This window comes from Hypanus sabinus, chromosome 14 (assembly GCF_030144855.1).
Source record: "Hypanus sabinus isolate sHypSab1 chromosome 14, sHypSab1.hap1, whole genome shotgun sequence".
In the NCBI taxonomy this organism is placed as follows: Eukaryota; Metazoa; Chordata; class Chondrichthyes; order Myliobatiformes; family Dasyatidae; genus Hypanus; species Hypanus sabinus.
The window spans coordinates 64951475-64967701 of NC_082719.1; the positions used below are offsets into that span (position 1 = coordinate 64951475).

The following is a 16227-nucleotide window of genomic DNA, read 5'->3' on the forward strand; positions in this document are numbered from 1 at the left end:
AGGTAACCAGTACAATAGTGTACAAAAACCAAACATAATTTGATTGCATACATTCACAAGGGACAAACCGACAGTGGCTTATTTTGCAACCAAAGCCCTCCATTCGCAATGCCAGATTGCACATGACTGATCTTTTGATACCATTCTGAAGAATTTGAGCAGCCAGACCCTTTATCTACCTCTGACAATCAAACTTACCATACTTGAAATGTAGCTGAGAGCAGCAATTTTTCTTGCTGCAATTCTGTTTGCTACATAAAATTTCAGATTCAATAGAGACAGGGTTTCAGCTTCCTGGTTAGACTCTCAGCGTTGTTAAAGGTCAGTCAGAATATTGTATATATTTCTAAAGGGCAAAAGTAATGCTGTGCTCATTTCAGGCTTTTTATTTGTGAGAACATTATTTTCAGTTCATTCACTGCTAAAATGAAGTTACACATTTTGCAAAATGCGTTTTAAAAAAACAATTAATTCAAGATATCACTCTAAAAATAAACTCAGGCTTGTTCAAGTCACTTTCACCAAGCTTTTCTTCATTTTGGCCCACTCATTTGTCCCATGGCTATTTCCCATGATCATTCTCGTTTATAACATCCTACAGCTGTGTTATTGGAGTGCTGTAAATATACATATTAATCTTAAATCAAAAACATCAGACAGCCAGACTTTCAAAGGACCAACTGAAATAACACACACAAAACGCTGAGGAACTCAGATCAGGCAACATCTATGGAAAAGAATAAACGGTCAAAATTTTGGGCCGAGACCCTTCTTCTGGAGTCCTGAAGAAGGATCTCTGCCCAAAACGTCAGCTGTTTATTCTTTTCCATAGATGTTGCCTGACCCTCCAACTTCTACCAGCATTTTGTGGGTGTTGTTTTGGATTTTCCAATTTCTATAGACTTTCTCGTTTGTGACCAACTGAAATAATTCAGTGAATATTTAAGCCACAAAAAAGTATAAAAACAAGATACTGGAAGTACTTAGCTAACAGGAACATGGAATAAGCAGGGGAAATAACACAGTATCTTTATGGGAAAACATGAAGTAAAAAAAATCAATGCAGGAAAAAAGGCAACAAAATATGCCTCGATATTCTCAAATGAAGTTGACAGAAATTAGCATCAGAGGAATTTTCTGCAACAATATATATGGTTTCATATAGTAGGCATAGCTTCAAGGATCAAAGGTTTTAATATTTTAATACTTAAATTAAATACTTAAATCTAAGTTCTGATCACTGGCTCAGGAGTGGCTTCATTTCAGTTTCAAAATATTTGATATTTCATGTTAGAGAAATTCTCTCATTAACATTTTGATTTTGAAGACTTCACTATTAGATTGTGGAAAAGTAATGCAAGTAGCCTTCACTCAATTCATGACTTTTCTAACAATTGAAATGAAAAACAAGGTTGAGGCAAAATATATTAATTTTTCATGAATCGGCAACATGGTTAAACAATATCTTTAATAAGAAAAAAAAAGCCCCAAGTCTTGACAGGATTGATATTAAACAAAAATTTGACATTGAGCAGTGAAAGAAATCATTAAAATAATTGACTTAAATCGTTAAAGATCACTTAAAAAATACAAGATGTGGGAACAGAGTAATTTGGAAAAGAAATTCCAAACATGTGACCCAGTGTAAAAACAAAAGTTAGCGTCTGCAAGAGGGCAGAATTGGAGGAGGGCAAAGATGTCAGAGGGCTGTTGGAAATGGAGTGATAGGGAGATAGGGAAATCTGAGGGACATATGGAAAAGAATTATTTAAAATCATGGTGTTTCTGATATTTGCCAGGAAGTACAGGGAGGATAGGGGAAAATGGAATGATTTGTTTAAAGTGGTGATAGAATTCTGAAGTACTCGAGTTTATAAAGTAAGAATCTCACACTTTTAATGCGTGTCATGAATCAGAAATGTACCACAAAGAAATAGGCCCCTTCAGCTATCTTATCCATGCTGATTGTAATGCTCATCTATGCTAGCCCCATTTTTCTGCATTAGGTTGCCTTCCTGAACCAAGTACCTGCTCAAATGCCTTTTGAACATTGTTATTATATCTGCCTCTATATCTCTTCTATTTCAGATAATCTCCACCCCGTCTAAAAAGAGTGCCTTGGGATTTCTCCCTTTTCACCTTAACCCTGTGTTCTCTGGGTAAAAGATCACCTGTGCATAAATAAATCTCCTTAGGTTACCCCTCAGCCTACTACATTCCAGTGAGAATAAATACAGCCCCTCTTTATGACAAAACCCTCATTCCAGGCCACATCCTGGCAAATCTCTTTTGGACTTTATTGGTAACACATCCTTCTTGTAGAGAAGTGAGCAGAACTAAATAGTTACTCCAGATTCTGTGGAAGTCATGTTTTGTATAGCTGCTACATGTCGTCATAACTCTTACACTCCTTGCCTCAGCCTACGAAGGCAAGCCTACCAACTGCCTTCTTCACTCCCCTATCTCATTTGTGTCACTAGTTTCAGCAAAGAATTTGTACTCAAGCTGCCTCTTCATCACTTGTTCCTACAGTGCCACCATTTACTCTTCATGTACTACCAAAATTCGACTTCCTAAAATGCATTGCCTTCCACTTTTGAGTTAAATTGCATCAACTCACTGCTCTGCTCAACTTTACAGCTGATCTGGTCCGACCTTCTTGGCTGTGACTCGAGATTTTTTATCATTGCAAACTTAGTCAGGCCACTTACATTCACATCCCAGTCAGATGTAACATAGGATATTACAAACAACCATGCCCCAACACTGATCCCTGCAGTACACCACTTATTACTGACTTCCAGAATAATGAGGAATTAGCTGATGAAAGAATCTTTCTGGGGATAAAATAGGGTCAACAGTTGAAGCATCACCGCCTGGAAATTGCAGCACAACTAACTGTGTGTTCAATTGTGGCTGTAGTAGGGCATTAATGACTATCTCATTGATGTCTGCTACAAATTCCAATTGTGCCTGAGGCCCAAGGCCACTGCATATTTTCAGAGCTGAAAGGAAAGAGGCCGGGTGTTGGGTGAAAGGGCAGTAGTCCCATGCCTGTTGAGAGCAAGGAGTAAGGGCTTGTGGGAGGACCTGTGCACAAAGGATAAGGCCTGCAGTTGTAGACTGTGATGAAGTGATCAAGGATCACAGGTGACTTTCATGGGCCTTACGGGAATAACAAGCCAGGATGCAGACAGACCAGTGGGGATAGGGATGTGGAGGGGTGGGGGAGAATGGTTTGTGGAGAAAAGTCATGGCTTCGGGGAATTGGAACATTGAGTTGGAGGACCAGGACTCAGGAGTGAGAACAGTATTCCAGAATAACAAAGACCAGAATTCAGAACCTAGCACTCATTTTTAAAGCCAATTGTCCCAGAAGTGACCAATAAATTTTGCTCCTGGGACAACCAAATCCGATTTCCTTTGCGTTGCTCCATAGTGATGTGATAACATGCCATGAGCCTTTGATGTTAAAAATCACGAGGCAGACAAAAGCAGAAGTCACAACAGGAAATGCCTGGTGGAATTTCCGGAATGGTGGGAAACAAAAGCTGTAACAGGTCACTGTATTTCACTCCAAATAAGGTCAAAGGTTCATGGTAAAAATTGATTTTCTCTGCCTACTCGATCCAAAAGCCAAGGTTTTTAATTTATCAAACAAGAAACAGTGAATTAATGTATGAAAGGTTTGCTTCAGATTAAATTGCCTAGTGCCATAATTTAGGCCAAATGTTGATAGTTTGGGAGATTGAACAGAATAGGAGCCTATGCTTTGTTTTCTCCCTCCAAGGATAGATCAAAGCTGGCATCTCCTTTTTAAATGTGCTTAGGGAGCTGCTGTCAGCAGAGGACTTTTACTGCCTTTATTTCCCCGAGTGTGAGGAAGCAGAAATACTCCTGAAGTGAATGGTCAGTTATTTAAAACAGCTCCATCTCTCCTCCTTTACTCTGTCCAGTTTAATGGGATAGCACTGCACCCCCACAATGGGGGCCTTTTACCAAACATATACAAGAAAATACTAGCTAGAGAGCCAAAATCACTTAGATCTACAGTCATACAAATATTTACAGTAAATCAGAAACATCAAATGTAAAAAAAATTCTTGCTTTAAACACAAATTTATTTCCTGCAGGACCCCAGAAGACTTAAAATTGCAGTCTTCTTAACTGGTTTTGAAAATTGAGGCAAATTTTAGGGATTGTAGTTGAAAGATATGCATTGCCTATTGGGAGTACAACTACAAGGAGTGGTTAATCACTTTGTACAACATCGCAAATGTTAATTACATTGAAAGGAATCATGAGATAGGTTTAGGGTTCTCAGAAGGCAGTGGCTCAGTTTCAGATAAGAAGGCAGGGCAGATGATACTTCCATTGTCCTAACATTCTGCAGCAAGTGTCGTAGCACCCAATATCCCACAGCATTTCCACTAAAACTCAGTTATTAATTTAGGAATGTCTCACCCACGAGATGAAGAAAGCCCAGTGCCACTCAGGACAAAGCAACCAATAAATCAGCCTGAACCCTGCTCCATCCTCCACAGGAAGTAGAAATGCATAGTTACAAGCTAGGGCAATTCCAAAACCGGAAATTTCCAACACCAAGGCCCTGGCACATGGCAACTCCACTAACAGCAAGATCACCTCCACACAGCACACCACCCTGACCAGATCGCTGTTCAATATGGCTAGTAATAAATCCTAGAATCCTCTCAAAAAGAGAGGGAGTATATTCACAAAAAAATAATGCATGGGTCAAGCTCATCACCTGTTTCTCAGGGCAATTACCGATCAGTAATAGCATTGACATTAACAACAGTGTCCATGTCTCTCAAACAAATTTCATCTATGATGCAGACCAGGAAGATATATTCATTTAGAGAACAGGCCATTCTGCCCCAATGAGCCACACTGCCCAGCAACCCACCCATTCAACACTAGCCTAATCACAGGACAATTTACAATGACCAATTATCCTAGCAACAGGCACATCTTTGGACAGTGGGAGGAAACCGGAGCACCCGGAGGAAACGCACATTTTCATGGGAGAACATACAAACTCCTTACAGAAACCAAACTCCCACGCCCCAGCTGCTATAGTATTGCACTAACCACTACACTACTGTGGCATATTTGAATCCCTTACTATATTGAGAGGCAGTGTTTTTTTCCGAAAAAGCAAATTGTATTAAGGCTGTAGGTCCTGTTAGGTCCCAAATGCAAAGAAAATCTGCCTAGTAGCAATATCCCAGCTTCCTACTTCCCTCCCACAACAAATACACAATACATCAATTAGACCGGAGATTTTCTACAACTCTTAACTGGAAACACTCACTAACTGTTTCCCGTAATCAATGAGGTGAACTATCTGTCCATCTCTCAAGAGCTTGTGTTCTGAAACATTCACACTGTAGCCAACGAAGATCACCATATTCAGCACGTCAGTACATTAAAACAGGGCAATTGTAACAGTGGTGGTTATTACTCAACTTGCTGATTGGGCAGGGAAAGAAGTGGAGGTCCGGTGAGAATGAGGTTATAAACTAAAAGCTTTAAAAGCAGCACTTGAGTTCTGTTTAAGCTGGATACTGGATACTCATTGTTTTTATACTAATTAAGGCAAGAGATATGGGTGCTGAATAATTAATTAGGAATTTGAACCCACTAGTGACATATTCTAAATGAAGCCATTTACTTCAACATTATTTATAATAAAGACATTAGATGAAACTGGCTACAACCTACAGGAGTCATAGCATATCTGTAAATATATAACAGACTTGAGTTTTTATTTTATTACCAATCATAATTTTATGATAAAAACAAATTGTAGGTCACAACATCACCATTGTTCCAGAGCATTAAACAGCTCAAATGCAGATAACAAGGCTCGGTTATAGTTCACAAAACGATAGAGATCCTCTTTAATAACGGCACAGCAGGAATGCCTGTAGATTTGCTGCTCTCCACACAAGCAATTCTTTGTTTTCCAGATTAAGCTGAAGAGGTTGCAGTTCACCAGAAAGTCCAGTAGTGATAGCTCTTGAAACCTTTGCAGCTTTTAGGGGCAAAATCACAATTATAGATGAAAAAGGTAATTAGTGCTAAACTGTTGGCCACTTTGCAATTCATTGATCATTTTGTCTTCAGTTTTCAAATAAAAAGTAACATTTAGAAACAGCAATTATAATGATGAGGTAAAAATCAATTAGGTAAATTATACCTTAATTTTGACATAACCTTATGACATTTCCTTGTAGTTTGCACTTACAAGTCTAATTAGTAACATTCTGTAAGACCAATCAGCACAAGTTCAAGTAAAACACTTTCAATTCCAGAAGTGAGACTAGAAAAGAATATATGCATAAGTTGAAACAAAAACATGTTCACATAATTGATCACAAGTTATTTGGTAGAGAATAAAGCTCACAGGTAAATTTATATATATTGTACACAGAGACATTTAACTTTCAAAAAACTAATTTTAATCAAAACAAAAAAATTGTTGAATCATTAACAAGTTTATAAAACAGTGATTTAGTTACATAAATAAATTGATATCAGTGTATCAAATCTTAATTACTTTTAAACTTCAAGAGCATGTTTACACGGGCAATGAAGTACAATCTTTTACCTAATATAATAAATAAAATGGTGAGCAAGAAATTATAATTTTCTTTTCCTAAACAGCAAAAAAGGCTACAGAACATACCTCTAGCATTTTCCCTAGTGGAAGGAACAAGTGACAATAGTAACATTTTGCACCCAACATAAAAACTCTTTCATAAAGCACAAGATACAGAACAGTTCTGCTAAATTAAAGACTCAAAATAGAAACCAAAGTCATTTTTAATGAACAGTTTGGTAGTTAGATGTCCAGTTTGGTTATTTTTTTAAAGCGTTAAGACAAGGCAAGATAGAAGGCTGTTCTCTCTTGAGGAATTCTATAGGAGGAAAAAAAAGTAGAACAGTCTTACTACACAGCAACTTCCTGTCCTGCACAAAGTCAGTTCCCAATGCAGATTAATATATGTTATGAGCACATAAGTAGCATTTCACTATAACCACTGCAAAGGCCTACTGTAACATCTTTTCTGTTTTGTAAAACACGCAATTCAACCTTTTCAAGGATATCTTAAATTGTTTAATTCATTTCTAGACTAGGAGGCACAAAGCCCAATTCTGGCAAATACTTTTAATGCTAAGGCTTACTGCTCTGGCTGTAATGTTTTTTTTTCTCTCTCTTGTCCCTCTTTATTGTGGTGTCCGTCACAAGCAGATTTCTTCTCTATTTAATTTTATTTTCTCAGACTAGATATCAAGTCCAATCATGCAACAGAGGTGGTGGCTCTGCATAGATGCCCAGCACATAATTCTCCACCTGAGCCAACCTGAAGCAAGGCGCATTTTAGTCCTTCTGATATGTTTTTATACCAAGCTACTGCAGCTTCAAGTATTTTGCATTACATAGAATATTTTATAAATTAAAATGTTACGTATATTTTTTTCAATATTCAGACATATACTATAATATATACAGTACAATAAATGCTCTCATTCTTTCTTTGATAAATCCCTGAGAATGTATGTTGACAGTCGCTAATTACACATGCGCGAGCAATGTGTGCCATGCTTCTGGGTGAACAGCACTGCAAAGCCACGTATTCAGCCTTGTATTTTTAATACACTGATATGTAGGGATGAGTGATGAAGGAGTAAAGCTGAATCCATACGAGGTACTTATCACTTAGGATGGAGGTGTCTGTTTGGTTTAAAGCCATACTCTTAGGCTGTGAATGTACACATGAAGGACAGGAGCGACGTGGGCTATTGCCACTTGACAACATGTACTCAGTGTAAACTGATTCTTTTTTTCCTCTTTTCTCTCATACAAAAGACACACACAAATCTCACAATCAACAGGGTTAAAGTTTGTGGACTGTTTGTTACTATACACATATAATACCGGTGTGGCTCTGGTTTTTTTAAGTTAAAAAGGATACAAAGGCAGGCTCAATAAAAAGATACCACAGCGTGCTGATCAACCAAATCGCTCACGCACCAACATCATGAGTTTCTTTTTGCCTTTGTAAATTTGCTTCAGGTTGTCGATAAACTGTGTAAACTGAATGTGTCCATCATGAGCCATCAGGAAGGTCTCTCGGGCTTTGCTTAGAAACTCTATAAACTCACTATAGTGCCGCGGACTAATGTGCGTCAGCCGTGAATGTGTTGTATTTATATAGGCCCCAATAGTGGCATCCAGGAGTTGTCTGAGTGGTGCTTTGTCCAGTGACATTAATTTCCCAGAGTTCCTTCGTCCATGGAGTCCCACCATTCCTGGTGTGGTCAAAGTGCACCGACGTAGAATGTCTGAAAGTACTGTAGCACACTGAACACTTTTAACCACAAGAGGTATAATAGCTGCAAGTTCATTCTTCCCAAGGGAGTGGCTAAGTGCACATGCCCATAGAACGTCATTAATGGCAGGGTGTGTATCCTGATTGTAACCCAAGTTGAGATGTGTCATTGCTAGAGTGGCTAGCTTATAGGCCCGCATCGGATAACCACGGTGCTCCATATATCGAGCAATTGTGAAGAGCTGTGTATAACTCATACCAGTCGTGGCAGCATCTAGAACTATTTGGTAAGCAGTCTCAAAAGCTATATGGTCCTTTTCACAGAGGGTTAGTGCTGAGAGTGCACAGTTCTGAGGATCCTTCATAGCACATTGCAGTGCAAGTGTCCTTGCACTACTAGCTAGTTTCTCCCGTTGGTTGTAGTCCAGGTTCAATCTTACAACTGTGCTGTGGGACATTACTGTAGTGGCAACAATACTGGTGGCTTCAGTTGGGGTAAATAGTGTAAACCAACTCTGCATAATGCTATCCAACGCATAAACTCCTAAAAAGGCAAGGAAAAGTAGTTTTAGTTATATGCAATTAAAGTTGTAGAAAAAGATCATGGTATTTTTTACCTACAAAATACAGAGTAGCTTTCAAAGTACACAATTACACTAAAGTCTGCAAGATATTCTACATATTTCAAATGGTTGCAATTTCTGTCAGGTGTGGCCAAAGGAACAGAGTAATTTATAGGATCAGATACAATGAAGCCTCACTCTTATTCAAATATACTATGCAAATTTTAAAGATTGCTAAATTCAGGAAAAGCAAATCCAGAACTGATCTCTCCAGGTAAATGACTTCCACTTTTTTCTACTGAGATTCTCCCCCCCACCCCACTCACCTTTATCCTGGCTCCTGTGCACAATCAAATTCTCTAGCCAAGGTAGTGCTCATTATTCTTTACCATTACTTCTATACTAATCAGAACTCTAAAAGTGCCATCATGTAGTTTCTGAAAATCACTATATCCATGGAATTTTAAAGTTATTATCTATATAATTAAGCACAAGAAAAACAACCCTTTTCCTCCCCCAAATGAGACTCAGCTTGTAAATATTCTTTGCTGATCTGTGTTTAATTCCTGAATTTTTAAATATTTACTAATGTTGGTTCATTTCATAGATTCTGGCCATTTGCCGAGGGCCATCATGTCAGGAACAAGATGATGGTCTTTTAAAACTTTGTATGCTTTGTATATAATTGTTACATTGTATAGTTGGATCAGAAAGTGGACAACCTGAACATTTAAGGAAAATTACTCTTCACCGCAGTCATGAAAGTCTTCACTCACTTAAGTCTTTTTTTAAAAAAGAACAGAACCACTTTTTGATACAATGTCAGCTCCTCTAAATCCCCATCTACATTCTCAACTCCTGATTTATAAAAAAGATAAATCAAAATGTATACTACTTCTGCCACACATTTAAAGTTACTCTTTTATTCCACCAGAGAAAGCAGGATCTCCCAGTGGCCACCCATTTTAATTACATGTCCCACTCCCATTCCGATATGTTTATCCATGGCCTCTTCTACTGTCAAGATCAAGCCACACTCAGGTTGGAGGAACAACACCTTATATACCAGCTGGGTAGCCTCCAACCTGATGGCATGAACATTGATTTCTCTAACTTCCGTTAACACCCCTCCTCCCCTTCTTACCCCATCCCTGATATATTTATTATTTTTCCCCTTTTTTTCCCCTCTGTCCCTCTCACAATCACTTCTTGCCTGCTCTCCATCTTCCTCTGGTGCTCCCCTCTCCTTTTCTTTCTCCCCAGGCCTCCCATCCCATGATCCTTTCCCTTCTCCTGCTGTGTATCCCTTTTGCCAATCATCTTTCCAGCTCTTAGCTTCACCCCAACCCCTCCTGTCTTCTCCTATCATTTCGGATCTCCCCTCGCCCTCTCAAATCTCTTAATATCTCTTCTTTCAGTTAATTCTGACAAAGGGTCTCAGCCCGAAACAGCGACTGTACTTCTTTTTATAGATGCTGCCTGGCCTGCTGCGTTCCACCAGCATTTTGTGTGCGTCTTTTATTCCTGGGTGGCACTGTCTTCTCCAACTGTTTTTCATATAACCCCATTTCATTTTGATATCCAATGCCTTGCTATTTTCTGGTTTATAACCTCCATGTGATTACATTAAGTACAGGTTTCCCCCCGCGATCCAAAGGCACAGCATTCCTATGAAACCGTCTGTAAGCCGAAATGTCATAAAGCAAAGAAGCAATTACCATCAACTTATATGGGAAAATTTTTGAGCACTTCCAGACCCAAAAAATAACCTACCAAATCAAACCAAGTAACACGTAAAACCTAAAATAACACTAACACATAGTAAAAGCAGAAATGATATGATAAATATACACCCTATATAAAGTAGAAATGTTGTATGTGCGGTGTAGTTTCACTTATTAAACTTAGGAAGACAGCGAGCCAAAATCGATTTGGAGGAAAAAAAATTGGCATGTGCACGTACACGCATGTGCAAACTACTGCCCGCACAAGGCTTCATGGTCATTGTAGTCTTTCTCGGGTAAACACATGTATAAAGCAGGCGTCTTTTTTTCGTAAAAGCAAAAAATCCTCTTTGGTTCGCAAAAACAGGTACTAATGTAGGTCTTTTGTAACAGTGAGCTGTCGTAAAGCGAACGTTCGAAAAACGGGGGCCACCTGTACTCTGGTTTTCACTCTTATCTTACCTTTCCTTTTTTTTTCTAGCATTTATAACGAATTTCAACATAATTTAACTTCTCTGCTCATGGAACTTTATTCGTTAATGCAATCTTTTCCTAACAGGAGACATTTTATTTTGGACAATGTTGGTTAATTTGTCACAGATGATTAGAAGGTTACACCAATAAGACTGTTCTTTGTATCAGATCACTGCAGCCAATTGCAATTACAGCTCAGACTTCAGCAAGATAGGCAGTGCACAGTCTCCTGTTTCAGCCAAAATGGGAAAGGGATCAAAAAGAGGCCGAACGGGAGATGAGTATTTCCCTCTGTTGTGAGACGTGGAAAAGCTGGTGAGCTGTTTTCTGCAGCTGTGATGGATTTCCAAATTCTTTTTACCATTCACCATCCAAAACCCAAATGGGGTTCAACTCAGAGCCTCAGTGCTTGAAGTAGGGCTTGTAACTTTTCAATCGCCAACCTTGCTCATTTTATTAAGCTCTGTGATTTGTAATCAAATACCCTCAAGATACATTTCAGCACAACAAAAGCTGACATAAATTTGACATTCATAATACAAGATATGCTGTACGAAATTCATACATCATTCATATTCCACATGCCAATACAGATTATTTCGCATTTTCCATCTTACAGTCCGTTCACCACTCTCATCCCATTCTCCAGATTTATAATGTTTCACCTTCCCTAGTGTGAATCCTTAACAACGTGGGGTCATTGGTGATATCTTGAGCCCCTTCCCTAAGGATGTGTTAGCACTGGAGAGGGTCTAGAGAAGGCTCACAAGAATGATCCCAGAAGTGAAAGGGTTAACATATGAGGCGCTTCTAATGGCTCAGGGCCTGTACTTACTTGAGCTTAGAACGGGGGTGGGGGGGGGGGTGGTATCGAATATCGAAAGGCCTAGATAATAGAATGGAAATGGAGGACATCACACACACAATGCTGGAGGAACTCAGCAGGCCAGGTGGCATCTATGGAAAAGAGTACAATTGACATTTCGGGCCAAGATGTTGACTGCACTCTTTTCCATAGCAGGCCAGGCAGCATCCAAGTTCTTCCAGCATTTTGTGTGTGTTGCTTGGATTTCCAGCATCTGCAGATTTTCTCTTGCTTGTGGATGTGGAGAGGATGTTTCCTAATGTGGGACCGTCTAGGACCAGAGGGAACAGCCTCGGATTAGAAGGATGTCTCTTTAGAACAGAGATGAGGAGGAATTTCTTCAGCCAGAAGATGGTGAATTTGTGGAATTCATTGCCACAGATGGCTGTGGAAGCCAATCTTGGGTATATTTAAAGCAAAGGCTGAAAGGTTCTTAATAAGGCATCAAAAGTTACAAGAAGGCGGCAGGAGAATGGGGTTGAGAGGGATAATAAATCAGCCATGATGGAATGGCAAGGCAGATTCAATGAGCCATATTGCCCAGTTCTGCTCTGATGTTATGGTTTAAGTCATGCTTAGTTTCCATATCACTTGTAAGCAAGATAAATAAACGCATGCAATCAATCTTCAGAGTCATCAAATTAAATTAGGTGCACAGTAACAATATATTACAAAGTCTTATTCTAGAAAATGTAATAAATGAGCAGTAATTGGCTTTAATGTGAAGTACTGACCTCACGTAAAACAATTGAAGTGGCATGGGGTGCGGGAGTTAGAGAAGAGGTAGAACGTGTGCGGATACTGAATTTAAAAATTACCCTGATTCATTTATGCAATGCAACTAATAGGAACAGAATTGGGGTCAGTTCAGCAAAAGGTGTCCCATGAAATGGTTGAAAGTTCAGAAGTTAAGGCACATTTAAACACAGTAAATTGTTGGAGATGCTTTATCAAGATCACAGAGATTCTGTGTAGGTGTTGTACACAAAGCTACAAAGAGATGGACTCTGGAAAGGCATTTGAAGCAGGAAGAGGAAAGCTAAACAGAGGTTTTAAAAAAGACACGAGTGAATCTGCAGATGCTGGAAATAAATAAAAACACAAAATGCTGGCAGAACTCAGCAGGCCAGACAGCATCTATGGGAGGAGGTAGTGATGACGTTTCGGGCCGAAACCCTTCATCAGGAGGGTCCTGAGGAAGGGTTTCGGCCCGAAACGTCGTCACTACCTCCTCCCATAGATGCTGTCTGGCCTGCTGAGTTCTGCCAGCATTTTGTGTTTTTATTGGTTTTAAAAAAAGAGTTCTGCAGAGTGCGGAAGGACTTGTCTGATGATAGGGTGAATATGGGATCACAAATAAGGTATTAAGTTTGATGAATAGGGATACTGGAGGATGCGTGGTGACTCAACAACAACCTCTTTACACAATGTCAGCAAGAGCAAGGAGCTGATTACAGACTTCAGGAGTAGGACACCAGAGGTCCATGAGCCAGTCCTCATCGGAGGATCAGAGGCGGAGAGGGTCAGCAACTTTAAATATTTCAGTGTTATTATTTTCAAGGACCTGTCCTGCGCCCAGCATGCAAGTGCAATTACAAAAAAAGCACGGCAGTGCCTCTGCTTCCTTAGGAGATTACAAAGATTCAGCATGACATCTAAAACTTTGACAAACTTCTATAGCGGTGTAGTGAAGAGTATATTGACTGGCCTGGTATGGAACAGAAAATCCTTCGAAAAGTAGTGGATATGGCCCAGTCCATCATGAGTAAAACCCACACCACCACTGAGCACATCTACACAGGGAGTTGTCGGAATGCAGTATCCTTCACCAGAGACCCCAACACCCAGGATATGCTATTTTCTCACTGCTGGCCTCAGGAGGAGGGTGCTGGAGCCTCACGACTCATACCACCAGGTAATTACTGCCCCTCAACCAGAGGGGATAACTTCATTCGGCTTCACTTGCCCCATCGCTGAACTGTTCCTACAGCCTATGGACTCACTTCTGGTGACTCTCCTTTATACTTACTGCTCATCTATTTACTACTACAATTTTTCTCTTTTTGTATGTACAGTTTGCTGTCTTTTGCACACTGGTTGAACGTCCAGCTGGTGTGGCCTTTCATTGATTATAATTATTGGATTTATTGAATATGACTGCAGGAAAATGAATTTCAGGGTTGTATATGTGACATATGTACTTTGATAATAAATTTACTTTCAACTTTGAATGAAAATTAAAACAGGAAGGCATGCAGGTTACAAGTGAAGAGGTTAGTCCAGTAAAGATTGTATACTCTTAAATCAAGTTACTCAGTGCAGAAGTCTGTACAATGAACTTGATCTAAGGTTTCAATCAAGGAAGTTACCATCTCAAGTAGCAAAAATGTGGTTATTTCAGCATTTGGAAATGGATTGAAACTCTCCAGTTATTTGACATAGCACCCACTGATACAACAGAAGAGCTTTTCCACCATTCACTCCCACCAACGGCATTTCATAGGTTCATAGGCCAGTTAAATTGACAGAACAGAAATGTACACAAACTCTCAAGTTAGCACTTTACACTTAGCTAGGATCTTCAGAGATCTTATATTTTATTAAGTAAGCAATATTGCTCTTTACATAAAAGTAATTAGAAATATGCAACCATGCATCCTTTTTAAGACCCTGCCAAGTGTCAAAGACAACAATGTATTTTGGACAATTAAAATGGATCTAACTTCAATTAGGAAGAGTACAATTCCAAACAAGGGCAGTTCAAATAGTTTTAAAAGCAATAGGTTTCAATAGGCTCATTTAATGTCAGAGAAATGTATACAATATACATCCTGAAATTCTTTATCTTCACAGGTTTCTTCATTAAGCAACATAGTACTATTTAGCTGGAAGGGACTTAGAGAATGTAAGTAACCAATTTCAAAACTATAATTTTATATATACTCAATGTCAGTAATAAGGAGCTGAACAATTCCCATCCCTTTCTCTCGAGTTTTGATAGATCTACTGAAATTACAGTGCTTGATTGGGATAATCCCAAGGGAAATTAATGGCTATCATATCCATTAGAAACAGCAAACATGAGGATTTATTAAATACTTAAGATTGAACCCTTTTTTCCCCTCAGATGTTGACAGAACTCTGCAGCATTTTCTGTCCTTTAATTTCATATTTCCTGCACCTCTTGCTTAAGTTTTGGCCTCATCTTTCACATGAACTGAATTGAAGATTCCCATTCTGTAGAAATTATCTTTGACCACACATGCTCACAAAGTGAATTCTAACATTCAACTCACCTACTTCTGTAGCGCACGTTACCAACCATCGCACCATCTCACGACGGCGCCAGTTTAATGTTGATAATGTCATTCGCATAACCTGCAAAAGAAAGAAAGTTCAGACATCGTCCTCCCCAAATATTGCTAATCTAGAAAATAAAATTTTTAAAAAAAGTAACAAGAAAGAGAAGAGACTGAGCATTTCCTTTAGAACCTCAAAAACTCTGCATTTCATTGAAGGGCATGAGGATGAGCTGCTTGATGGGAAGGAACTTCATTAACCAGGAAGTGGTGAAACTGTGGAATTCTTTGCCACAGGCAGCTGTGGAGGCCAGGTCTTTCTGTATATTTAAGGCAGAGGTTTATAGATTGGTCAGGGAAGGAGAGGAAAAGTGGACCAGGCATGAGGAAATGGTGGAGCAGACTTGATGGGCCAAATGGGCTAACTCTGCTCCTGCATCTTAAGATCTTAAAACAAAAATCACCAAGGAGCTTGTGTTCATCAACAGAGCTGGTTAACATGCAGACTTGAGGTACCCAAGTGCTTCCAATTCATTTTGGCACAATCGTAACGAGGAATAAAGATTAAAATTTAGCTTGATTTGTCACACGTACATTCAAATGCACGTTGTTTGAGACTATGATAGCGTAGTCCGAGGATATGCTGGGGGCAGCCCACGGGCATCATCAGGCTTCTAGCACTAAGACAGCAACCCCACAACTTACTAGCCATAGCCCGCAAGTCTTGGACCTCTACTCTGTTTGGAAGATGCACCACAGCCCTTTTCTGAATGAACAGTCCCTGTTTACAAATAGGAATAGCGGATTTAAAAGGTAGAGCATATTATATCCAATAGTATTCTCCTAAAAACAGACTGAGAGGAGGTTACAATTTTGGGCTGAAATTCTAGAGGACGGGGGTGTCTGCCAGTAAAGAATGTTCTTTTTGTGCTTTGCATGGTT

At 39.3% G+C, this 16227-nt stretch overlaps 1 protein-coding gene across 4 annotated transcripts in view; it reads right to left on the minus strand.

Moving 5' to 3' along the window:
• Positions 1-5830: 5830 nt before the first annotated feature.
• LOC132404824 (zinc finger SWIM domain-containing protein 6) overlaps positions 5831-16227 on the minus strand; it is a 178487-nt gene continuing 168090 nt past the window's right edge. For 2 of the 4 annotated variants that reach the window (XM_059989336.1, XM_059989338.1), the window contains exons 13-15: positions 15283-15364; positions 8063-8904; positions 5831-6944 (exon numbers count right to left, since the gene is read on the minus strand). In XM_059989336.1, the coding sequence (XP_059845319.1) occupies positions 6894-6944; positions 8063-8904; positions 15283-15364 (975 nt within the window). In that variant the 3' untranslated portion in view covers positions 5831-6893. Of the gene's footprint in view, positions 8905-15282; positions 15365-16227 lie in introns of all 4 variants that reach the window. The other 2 variants (XM_059989339.1, XM_059989340.1) reach the window with 2 other exon arrangements.